Source organism: Atta cephalotes (assembly GCF_000143395.1).
Source record: "Atta cephalotes unplaced genomic scaffold scaffold00017, whole genome shotgun sequence".
NCBI classification, from domain to species: domain Eukaryota; kingdom Metazoa; phylum Arthropoda; class Insecta; order Hymenoptera; family Formicidae; genus Atta; species Atta cephalotes.
Window position 1 is genome coordinate 818,517 of NW_012130081.1, and position 12,599 is coordinate 831,115.

At 36.5% G+C, this 12,599-nt stretch overlaps 1 protein-coding gene across 1 annotated transcript in view; it reads left to right on the forward strand.

The window, feature by feature from the left end:
- The window catches only part of LOC105618481 (protein abrupt), a 59,663-nt gene that overhangs the window by 17,250 nt on the left and 29,814 nt on the right, over positions 1–12,599 (forward strand). The window contains exons 2-5 of the mRNA XM_012200013.1: positions 8,827–9,051; positions 9,451–9,651; positions 9,823–9,991; positions 10,862–10,921. Coding sequence (XP_012055403.1) covers positions 8,827–9,051; positions 9,451–9,651; positions 9,823–9,991; positions 10,862–10,921 — 655 coding nt within the window. The remainder of the gene's footprint in view (positions 1–8,826; positions 9,052–9,450; positions 9,652–9,822; positions 9,992–10,861; positions 10,922–12,599) is intronic.

The following is a 12,599-nucleotide window of genomic DNA, read 5'->3' on the forward strand; positions in this document are numbered from 1 at the left end:
AGAGAGAGAGAGAGACAAGGCCGATAAAAGAGCTGCAGATTGTACCTTCCTCTCTTCTTTCTCCGTTAAAACCGCGACGTTGTTCCATTACTTGTGATCTATACCCGATTTATTATTAGGAAATCTTCAATAACTCAAAGCGTTATTCGTACCCTCGCTTTTAAAGGCTAGCTCGATTTCCGAGTTTGATTTGTCGCTTGATTCAATGCTAATGCAGACTGAACGTCATGTAGTTACAAGCGCTAAACGCGTGATGCGAACATATAAGCAAACGCATATTGGATTTTTATGTGCAATTCAGCAGTACTTTGTCTTGTCAGAACCAGTTATACCGCAGAGTAATAATATTTTCTCCGCTATAGGCAAAATAATGTTATAAGTTTATACGTATCGATTAGACTTCATTTGATTTAACCGCTTTTTATTCGAAGTAGTAGGAGAAATGAGTTTAAAATTTCTCTTACATCACTTTGATTTGAAAAGCGCTGATAAAATAAAAGAATATTCGCTAGATTGTTTCTTTTTTCCGGTGAAAATCAGAGAGGAATGTAGGTGTTTGCCGGAATTATAATGTGAATGCAACGTGTTTACTGTGGAAAGGGGGTATTCATTAATTTTGCACCGCGCTCGCTAGTGCCGCCGGTATTCTCGTTTTTCGTTAGTGCACGCGGACGTTACTCGCATTACGCTTAATGTCACGCGCCTAAGCGGCGCGCACATGCGGCCAGCAAATTATCGCCGGTATATAATTGTGCTGTGTGTGCGCGTATGCGCTTCGCTCCGTCTTTTCTGCCGGAGCGCGACGCAGCGAAATCAACATCGTACAGAGAGGCGTTATACGGCGCGCCGCGCCGGCGCGGCGTATCTGCGAAATTATACTTCATTTATATTGCCGCTGCGCGCAATCTGCTGCATTCTGTTAATAGAAACGTGAACAAGTATCTCTTGCATTACGTTGAAATAGTCAAACAGCGTTTATGCGTTGCCCATATAAATAGTTTTATCCGTATAGTTGTCTATATAAATCTATGTGATAGCGATAGGAAAGTAATATGTTAAAGTTTTATGACGTATACAATTGCGAATGAAGAATTTATCTCTTCTTTTTATTGTTGAATTACAAGCAAGCTGATTTCTTCATCGAAAGTATCCTGCACGATTAAAGTGCTTTTTTTTTCTTCTCAGCTCACGAGCATTCGTGTTTGTTCAATTCGAATTTCCTCCTCTTACCGAGGCATCATCTTTTGTGTATGCGCATATAATTATGTGGGATTACGCGCAGAACATCGTGAAGCACTCCTTTTTTTTTTATTCAACAAAGACGGACGCGCCTCGTCTTTCGGTGTCCTGTTCTCTTTCAGTGCTCGTATAACGAAGCGAAAATGTCGACGCGCGTACCGAGACGCATTATGCTGCATGTATTTTTATCAACGGAAGTGCGTCGTTGTACGTGCGCGCATTCCTGTGCCGCGACTGCCTGGAAAAGGCGACGCCTGGAGAAACGCGCGCGATGCACATTTATTGTCTTCTCCCCCCTTATACTGCATCGACAGCATCGGCGTCGCGATCCAGAATCCACGCGTGAATCAATAACGGGAAGGTCGAACGGCGTCGTGACGGTGATGATTATATCGTTATCTCGCGTATGGAATATTTCGCAATAGCGTAACATTGCGACGCGAATATAGCCTTATCGGTTATGTATAGAAGCGATGGTTCATTAATACCTGATTGGCATAATTATACAAAGGCTAGTGTGTTATCTATGACTCAAAGGGAGCTGATAACGTCGTAAAAAGTTGGCTTACACAAATCCTTCGTAAATCCAAAAAAAAATTAATTAATTAGACAATAATTTTGAAACATTTTAATGTTTTCAATAAAGAAGATTATTATAAGACTTCGCATTGTTTTCAAACCTGTTGTTATTTTTAATGTTAATGATAACAACAAACAAGTATTTGTCGAATAATTTAAGATATAATGTTAAAAATAAACGTAATCTATGTTTATGTATGTGAGCGTGTATGTTTGTATTTGTATACGTACATATGTAATGCCAATCTGCGCGCATAATACATATAATGTATTTACCTTGACACGAATAAAATTAAAGATAACAAATCCGCTTAATTCAATCAACAAAATTTCGATGGATTATCAGTCACGATAGTTGATGATCTAATAGCTAATCCCTGTTATCTGTCACTGTATTTTGAAAATAATTTATTGTCGTTACTAGCGCGCGTGAATTGATGTTGGCAGGGTTGCTAAAAAAAAAGTAGGAAGTTAGTAACTATGTGCGAGGTTTGATCGATATCCATGCCGCTATTATCCTACGAATTGGCTGGATAATGCGAGGAAAGTTTAATACATGCGTCAGTGAAACATCAGACATCGAGATAAGCAGATAAGAGAAGCGCATACGCGCGCGCGCGCGCGCGCGTGTGTGTATGTATGTATGTATGTGTGTGTGTGTGTGTGTGTGTGTGTGTGTGTGTGTGTGTGTGTGTGTGTATGTGTGTGTGTGTATGTGGGTACGCTCATGTACATGAATTCCTGTGAAGTAATAGATTCGAATGGACAGTAATTCGCGGTATCAAAACAAACCAATTATTAACAAGTCCTGAATTATTTAAATGCTAAAACGTTCGTATATTTTAATATTCAAACGCGAAAATTAATTAATACACATGAATATTCACGAAAATAATGGGAGTTTTTTTCCGTATTTATAGCGATTATAACTGTATTGCTCGCCACGAATGAAAATAATATTAAAATGTAAAATACTGGACTGAAAAAGTAATAAACGATCCAATATATTCCTTAGGAATTAATATAATCTAAAGAGAGAAACTCTTTGATGTCAGTTTTAGTCACTAGTGACAGTTTTAAAACTTTTAATCGTGTATATCAAATATGTAGCAAACAATTCGATCTCCGCATTCAAATAATTTTAGCAATTTTGCGGTCGAATGGGTATACGGTAACGTTAATTCTGTATCGAGTAAAAGCTAAAAATTTCTATTGAGTTGAAGCTTCGTTGCACACCGTGCACGCCGGTATTGCGCACGATGGTATTTTCGATGATCGATGACTCGCGCTTTACCCAGTATATCGATCTTTCATAACCGAGCTCGTCGAACCCATCGCTACTTAACGCGCATATATGTGATGCCGATGATATGTTTTGCGAAGCCACGACTGCTGGCGTGCACACCACATAACCGGATCAGAAACCATGCAATCGTATCTACTTTTCTACTTACGGTTTAGTTAGGGTGCTTCGCGCGCATGCGATACCGTGTATAGCTGTTGTACACGATTACGTACCCGATGTTCGTGACACTTGGCGTTCTTTAATGCGCACGCTATAAACTGTACAATGACACCCCTGTATTTCCTTTCACGTGCAATTTAAAGCCATCTTCTCTCGTGTGGAACAGTTTGGAGTTTTGTCACAATAATAACGTAATTTTTCTCTACTCCTCGTTTTAACATATAATGAGAAGGCAATCTGAATGTTAAGAAATTTAATGATTTTTCTATAAATGATTTTTATATAAAAAAAAAGATTATAATTTTTTTCGATTACGAACGAAATATTTTTAAGAATTGAAACACATCTATATTACGTTTTACAATAATTGGAAAGGAAATATTTTTATATTTTTTTACTTTGATTCCGATTAAATTACGTACTATTTTTTGTTTATCACGTTTCTTCACTAAATAAATCAGTTCCCGACTATATAAATATAACTTTTGATGCGAAATATTACTTGTTTTTCTCCCTTGTTCATTATTTCATTTAATTATGCAACTCGTGCTAAATAATTTAAATCATAATTCACGACGTGTTCATAAATTGGGATAGCAATACCAAATGCCTCTGAAAATAGATGCTTGTGTATTATAAATAAAAAAAGACCATATAGCCCATTATAATGAATAGGAACTCTGACGGAGTTAAGTTAAGGGCACTAGCACTGCAATACGTCTTGCGACACGCTCGGGTACAAGTCCGCTCTCATTTTCTAGCGGCGTATCGTTAATCTCCACCGCCCCCTTCATTGTGTCTCTCACGCATGGCCCCCGTTTATTTCCACTAATCAATTATCGGTGCCGTTCGATCACGCGGCCGATTCTTAATCGCTTGCCACGATCTTCCCCGTACCGTTGCTTTGCGGATTTTAGAAAGCGGACGTTCTGAATTCCGCCGCGCGATCGCTCTCAGGTGGCTGGATAATTATGGTCGAACGACGCCGGTGATTCGAGGAAAAATCATGCATGCACAGTGTGCGGCACAGGGGACTTACGAGGAGTCGTTAATAAGACTGGCGCAAGATTTCCCACGTTGCAAGCCATGTGAGCGTCGATGCACGAAAAATCATGACGGAACCTTACCAATAACTGACTAGACAAATGAGACAGGCTGTAATGATAGATAGATCTTATTTACATTTTTTTTAGAGGATATTAATTTCCGCTAGAAATGAAGAATTGATATATTGCGACAAGCAAGATCGAATTCTGAAAATCGATTAAATGGATTATGTACATGTAGATAAAAGTATTATATTATCCAGCGGCCATTTTTGATGATTGAGACAAATTTGTTTGTTGGACGAAGTGTATACGAGCAATTTATCAATTAGATTTCATTTGATAACAAGCACAACAATGTGATACTACAATAAGATCTTTGATGATAGATTATGCATCAATATTTACTGTAATAATTTTATATATAATTATAATAGAATTAAACATATATAGTCCCTTTGGAAAGAGTTATATTTTGCAAGCAAAATGGTGAAGTGTAATTAGCAGTTATGTCGACGTATCCTTGCATACACAGTTGTAATCGAATAAGTATCATCCGTTAGGGAATCATGATGATATATATTGTGCAGATCGATACGTATCTCGCGAATTAATCGGAGGCTCTTTGATCATTCGCCTATTCTGCTCTGACGCACACGCGATCATACAATTAATTATTGACCCGTTTTAATCTCGTTAGGTCTAATTAGAGAGGATGGTGTCTCGTCTCAAAGTTGTTAATTGAGTTGGTTAATGCGATAAAGGAGTTCGTAGTGTTCTCATTCTCTTCCCCTTTTGCACCATCCATTGTCTTGCTTCTTCTGCTTCTCTGTTTCGCTTTATCTCTTTTTATTGCGGAATTCTAAAGGTGTGCAGATACCTGCAGACAGTGATTATTTCCACTACTTCAATTATTTGAGTTATTCCCATCAACGAGTTTCCCAGCACTCGATAAAGTTATCGAGAAATCATATATGACATCCTTAATATTCACAAGATCTCAAAATAAATGTGCTCGTGGAAATTTTCTCAAGATGAACGTATGTGAAAACAAATTACAAATTGAAAGAAAAGTTTATTTATATTTTTTATTCTAAAAATTTATTAATTGATAAATCCTTCATTAACATTATCTCCTCGAATTATATGACACATAAATGTGGTATAATAATAAAATATTACGACAACGGGATGTTCTGGATTGCTCGCAATTGAACTTTCCTTTATTTTATATCGTATAATAAGGATCGTTTATTCAATCGCATAATTATTATTAAAAAGTGCTTTGTATAACTGTGGGATTATTGGTAAAAATATTTCTCTCCTACGAGCCGCGGAAACTGCCCTTCGAGAGATGAATCTCAATGTATTCGATTGATTAAGTCATGCTTTTGTCGAGATAAAACGCTCGACCAATAGTATTTTTTTTTTCTTTTATTACGAAGCGGCTATCGGCATTTAATAAAATATAGTTCTCCAATTATGAAATTGCATTGTACGATTATATTGATTATATTTGCTGAGAAAAAAATTTAGCTTTCTGTTCATCATTTTTTAAAGTTATTTCTCAACAAGAAAAGTCAAGTTTTTATGTATTTATGTATATAAATAATTGAAATGTATATAATTAATATATGTATTGTCGTAAATATTTCGATTAAATTATGCCAATCTTGAAACTTATATAATAAATCTTCCTAAACGCAGTTAGATTTTTAATTTTTAGCTTATTAACATTTTTTTTTTTTTCTATTTCTATGCAATATACCTTGCTTTTCCATCTCAAGAATCATTTATCCGATACGTTCCGTTGCATGCAGTGCAATAAATCGAGACGCCGCACCTCGCTGCACCGCGTGCACAGACGTTAAGTCGATACTGGCCAATAATAAATGCCTCTGCACATGGCAGCGTCGAACCCTCCGTTGCCGTGGGTTTTCACGTACCAACGTTAAATTCGGGGCATCGATAATCGAAGTTGGAACGGTTCTTCGCTGAGGTCGCGGCATTGTACATACGTCTCCTCGTATTCGTGTTACAACGTGTATATGTACAGCATCATGTCGTTTCGGTATAACTGTGTAGGCAAGGCGTATGGAAAGCCGCGCCATCCCAAGAGGTTCATTAATTATAATTAATATCGCTGTCGATAATGGCACTAGCACTTCGTATAATATTGCCATGACGTACATACATCGTCGTGAGACGCCTCCGCTTTATGCGGTCTGCTCTCGCGGTCTTTTCGCAAGAAACGATCGTGATCGATGCCGTTATCGATGTAACCCTCCATCTAACCGAGAACACATTGCATATTATGAAAATATGCATCATATGTTTAATTAGAAATTTAAAACAGCTATATCTTTATTATTATATAGGTTATATAAATAAAAGAGAGATGCATCAATAAATAAGTAATTATGATTAATTAAGATATAGTAAAAATAAGTAAATAAGAAATAGTAAATAGGAACAGTTAATAGAAAAAGAATAAAATGAAAGTACTTGTACCGGGTCATCTTGAATTTTGATAATTTTGTCTTCAGTGAGTTACACGGAAAGAATGATTTTGCTGAATCTAAAAAATTAGTTAGATACAATTTTGAAAATAATTATGTTGGACCATCAAAATAATAATTATGTAGGACGCTCAAGCGTAATGAGCAATGCTGCAAAAAGTTTTGATGTAGTCTCGCAACAAGCCTGAACATCCTACATAATTATTTTTAGATCTGTATCTAGTTAATTTTTTATTAAATAAAAAATATTAAATTTTTAGATACTTTAGCAACACACCGTTCTTTCTTTCCGTAAATGCACATAATTATTAAATGATACAATATTTTAGATATTTTGTATTATGTTATAAATCTAAACGCTACATAATAGGATATAAACACGAATTTCGTCATAAAAGCAAATCGATAATTATATATGTACGTGTAACTTTGCTTGTCGAGGATCAATTGTCACCATCTAACGATCTCGAAGATCATTCAATATTAAGAGTTAATTCGCTGGTCTGACAGGTGCAAGAATTGATGCCTCAGGTATACGGGAACATCCCGACGTAGATTGAGTATCGATCATTATACGCGTCGTGGTTATAAATTGTCGTTACGAATCAATTGGCCATCGAGCGTGACTATTCGTGGATGCAATTAACCATCGGCGAAAAGCGATCACTCGGTCAATTCGCTGATGAGAAAGGTGAGAAGGTATCTGGGGTACTCTTGACAATAAGGACACATTTTACGTCATCTCGCTTTAGAATTCTTCATTCTTGTAATTACCTGTACCAAGGTAAAATTTTTCACTTTATTTAAAAGTTTCACTTGATTAAACAACGATGCAACGATTTCTAAATCAATTACGTTCTTCATGCATGAATTTAAATAAAGATAAAAGTAATTATAATTTATCGACGTGTATTAATGTGTTTTATCTCGTAGTTTAAAATCTTTCATGTCGCCCTACTGTGCGTATTTACGAAAAATTGGCGATTTATGTGGGCTTAAATGTACAAATCGGTGCAGCAATCGGCGCACCAAGATGAAGGGTAGCTCCGACATGGATTAAACGACGTTGATTATATGCATCTCGCTTGTAAATCGTTACAAATTAATCGGCCGTCAGACTCCCCCCTGCGTGTTCATCGATGGATGGGATTAAGCACTTTGCAAGAGGGATCGATTCACTAGGCATCGATCAGAATCTTCGTACACCTTTTAACCTTTAGCCGATGTTGAATCGTTTACTTTGACAGGAAGAAAATAAATGTTACTCTTCTTTTTGCACGTTGGATATGTAAGTGTATATGGTTTGCTGAATTTCAGTATATGTGAGAAATGTTCTGTTCTGTTCTGTGGAGGAGGGCGAAAGAAAGGGTAGTATTCGTTACCGTCAAACCTTTTGACCTCGTGCTGATAGAGGATCGATGTATCTCTCTTAGTTTCCGATCTTCTCTCGTATGAATCTGCGATTAGAAAAATTGCGCGCTTCCTGATGGATCGATTACCTTGATCGATCATGCGTTAGTTAGAGAGCATACTTTTTGTAATTGCCACGCTATGTATAAGATAACTGTAGGTACTAATGGCTCCTCGGGATAGGCTGATAATTAATAGCTGTGATTAATTTGACACTGGTATCTTATATCAAATCGTTGAATCAGCGCTGCGTGGATCAGTGCACGACTGTTCGATTGAATGGATAATGTTGAGCAGTATATTGTACGAGTTTGAAATTGAATGGATTACAAGCTATCTTAAAAGTTTATAATTTCTTACAATTTTATTATGTTTCGCAAGTTAAAGTAATTTTCTTACAAACAAGTAAAGATATTAAACAATTTTTTTTAGATATAATGAAAGAAAAATATAATTGTAACATTTTGTAATAATGTTTTGAAATTATGTTAGGGTGCTCATTTAAGTATTTTGCGTTTTATTAATTTATGAAAATGTAAATTCGAAGGAAATGTCAACTTTTGCGCAGGCAAATCCATGTCCTCACCCAATTGTAATCCTGAAGGATGTGGCTTCGTCGGACATGGAGTCCTTGCTACGTTTTATGTATCACGGGGAAGTGCACGTGGGTCAGGAGCAGCTACCTGCTTTCCTGAAGACGGCTCAAATGCTTCAAGTGCGGGGTTTGGCGGACGTTAATAGCGGCGCCACGAAAATTCCATCGTCGTCGGCCGGCAACAACGGTAGCGCACCTGTAAGTTGTCCCCGCGGCAGTTTAATATGGAAGTTGGAAAATTAATTATACGAATTATACGGCTGGTTTCGAACTTTTAATTAATTTAGCCTTAATTAAAACGAATTTTAATTAATGTGCTTTTAACACTACGCCGTCGCCGCCATCGTGACAGGCGGAATCCCGGTTAGAATTTCCTGCTTCGTCCTTTAGCTTTTAATTTCGACTTATAATAGACGTTAGACAAATATTACGTGGAAGTTTTAATAATGGATTTAGAGTATTTAGAGTTTCTCTGATTATTACATATAATGAGATTATTGAGAATATTAATTGGAATTAAATTATATGAAGAATAATTGCGTTGTCTTTTTCATGGATGCTGTACTATCATCCGTATATTATCTTTAATTTGATCAGGCAACCCCACGTAACTGGCAAGATAACGGCAGAGGAGATCTCAATGAAAGTGAGTTGAGTCCACCAGAAAAGCGAGCAAGAAGTTACAGTCCTCCAATAGGAAACCACGTCGAACCAAAATTGGATCTTCAGGAATCCTTGTTAGGTCAGGCACTCGAAGGTGGTCCCACGATACACACGACATCCACAAACAATATACAGGTGAGTAAGAATTATGTCAAGTTAGGCAACATGATGTTCTATTACACATCAACGTATTTCCGCGCAAAAGTGTAAATTTAAATTTTATGAAACCGATTAGTATCTTTGCAATGATTATAGGTATTTTTTACTGATATTTTACAAATATGAGGGTATTTTGTTAATTTTCAGGCGCAATCAACTGGCGAAGATTCGAATTCTATGTCAGAAAACGAAGAGGATGTATCGAATCACGGCAGCATTCTTAACGCAGTGAAGACCGAGCCAAGTGATATTCTAAATGATTCTATAGAACACCATCGAGCCACCAGCTTTCCTGCAGCGTTGTTAAGTCTTCAAGGTAATTATTTGGTTTTTATGTTTAAAATTCTCACATTAAATCTTGTATAATATTTTATATTTAACATATTGTTATATTAACATATTGTTAATTATTTGCTCTGTTTGATTCATTTAATAATAAATAAACCATATACTTCAAGAATAAATAGATTATTGATCTGTTTTAAAAATATGTTTTATATTGATAATTGCTTATACATTATAAATATCGGCTACTTCGGTATTTATAAGGCAGAGTTGAATTTATGTTGGACCAAAGAAATCCCAGTTTTGTCGAAAGGATGCAAATTAGTTTTTTAATTAATGGCACATTTAATTACTAATTACATTTGTAATTAATTATTAATTCCTCGTCCAGTTACTAATTACTTTCGTAATTAGCAATTAGCCCGACTTAATTACTAATTACGGCTTCAATTAAAATTAATTAATGAATAATTACAATTATTTCTATTTGTGTACATAATTTCATTGTATTCTTTGACTTATGAAAATGTGTTAATATAAATCTATTATGAAATGTAATAAACTAACATATTATTAACATAATTTGATTTCGTTTACTTGTGCTCTAGTCAATTGAGCGATACAAATCTCATGATTTATATTTATACTTACAATAAAATAGTAGTTGACTTTACTTTGTTAATGTATACTACATATTATTAAGTATGTAGAATATTAAAAAATTAATATTCTACAATATTTTTAATTTATAACAATTTACTAAGATAATAAACTGCACTTCATATTTAATATATAAATAAATAATTGCACTTTTCTGTCTTATTTAACATAACATTAAATTTTTAAAATAATGACATCTTTGTGTAATTAATCTAATTGACTCTTTATTTTTAAATTACAGGCATGAATATGCCAGGACCCTCCGGCATGCATCAAGTAGCCAACCAGGATCCAAACTACGGTAAGTTTATCAAATCTATGATTTGATCTCATCCTTTTAAACATTCTTAAAGCCCAGACTAGTATCCTTCCGTCGTTTCCTAAGACTCTGATCTCTCGTTATTGCGTTGAATGCATGAAACTCTCGTACCTCTCATAACCCTTGCATCCCTTGTCAGCTACCCCTCTTATCACACGGTGAGCAGCAACGTATTATGGAGTCGCATCTCTGCTATGATTTTCATTATTGTGGCGTATCTTACATGGCAGAGACATAAATCTTTTTCATAATAACTATCATGCAATGACCTTTCTATTCGGAAATGAACATCATATTGTATCTTCGTTTTTGTCTGTGATGTGAGGCTTATTTTCGACATCGTATATTACCTTGAAAATTGTGTAAGTGTGAAATCGCGTCATTACTTGCAATATCAACAAAATTTTCAGGCTCAGGAATCGAAATGTAAATCTAAACTTATATTATTCGTATCTAAAATAATCGTAATTATGCGTGTATATCAATGTAGTGATATCAATGATATTCGGCCTCAATTTGAATAAGAATTGGAAACAAATCGCGATGGGAAGATAATGAAGAAGAGACGAACAATATAGGGTGCACAAGAGCGCCAGGAACAATTAAAGGTTGCCATATTAACTTGATACAAAGGATTGAATTCGATTCTAGATTTAGGGAGAGACTCGTTGGGGGAGGGTACAAAAATTATTGAGGGCAAAACCTTGTCTTTAAAACCTGGAAATACACTTTCAGAAAAGAGAAAGTTGAAAAAAAATACATAAGAAAGGGCAGTGGGAGGCAAAAAAAGCGATTGAATAGTGTTTAAGGAATCGTACGAGGTTGGCTGAGGACTGACATTGGCTGGTGGTTCCAGGGCGGTGGCAGCCCTCTGGAGGAGATGGTTCAAGTTCGAGTTCCGGTTGGCTGCCAGGTTCATCCTCCAAGAACGAGCAGGCCGGGTCTGAAACCTACCAGAGCGGCGGAGGTCACAACTCGAAAGGGCAGGATCTCTCGGGCTTGCTTCAGCATCATCATCATCAGCATCATCACCACCATACCACCAGCCAACAGTCATCGCAGCAACACACCCTCAATGCCCTCAACTCCCTCAATAATCTAAACAGTGAGCAACTTACGATGATGCATCAAAAACTGCAGAACAATCTCCAAAGTCTCCAGCAGAGCACTTCTGTCAAGAATGAGCAACTAAATCTGATACTGCAGTCTTGTGCGAAGGACAAGATCGATATGGCGATACTCCATCAACAATCTCACAGGCGGTATCATCAGCAAAGGGAGGACGCCAATCAAACCGGTAAACCCAAGTGTCCCGAATGCGGCAAGATATATTCGAACAATTCTAATTTAAAGCAGCACATTGTTAACGTTCACACTGTGCAGACTGAGTACATTTCGTGTCATGTGTGCAGCAAGCAATTCAAGACCAAGCAGTACTTGCAGATTCATCTGCTTTCTATGCATGGTATCAGAAAGCGAAAAACTTACCCTCTGTATCACCAGATACAGACACATGTGCAGGCGCAACAGCAATCTTTGCAACCTGCCTCACAAGTTTCCGCAAACCAACAGTCTCAACAATAATATTCCCCGGCTGACAGAGAGAGAGAGAGAGAGAGAGAGAGAGAGAGAGAGAGAGAGAGAGAGAGAGAGAGAGAGA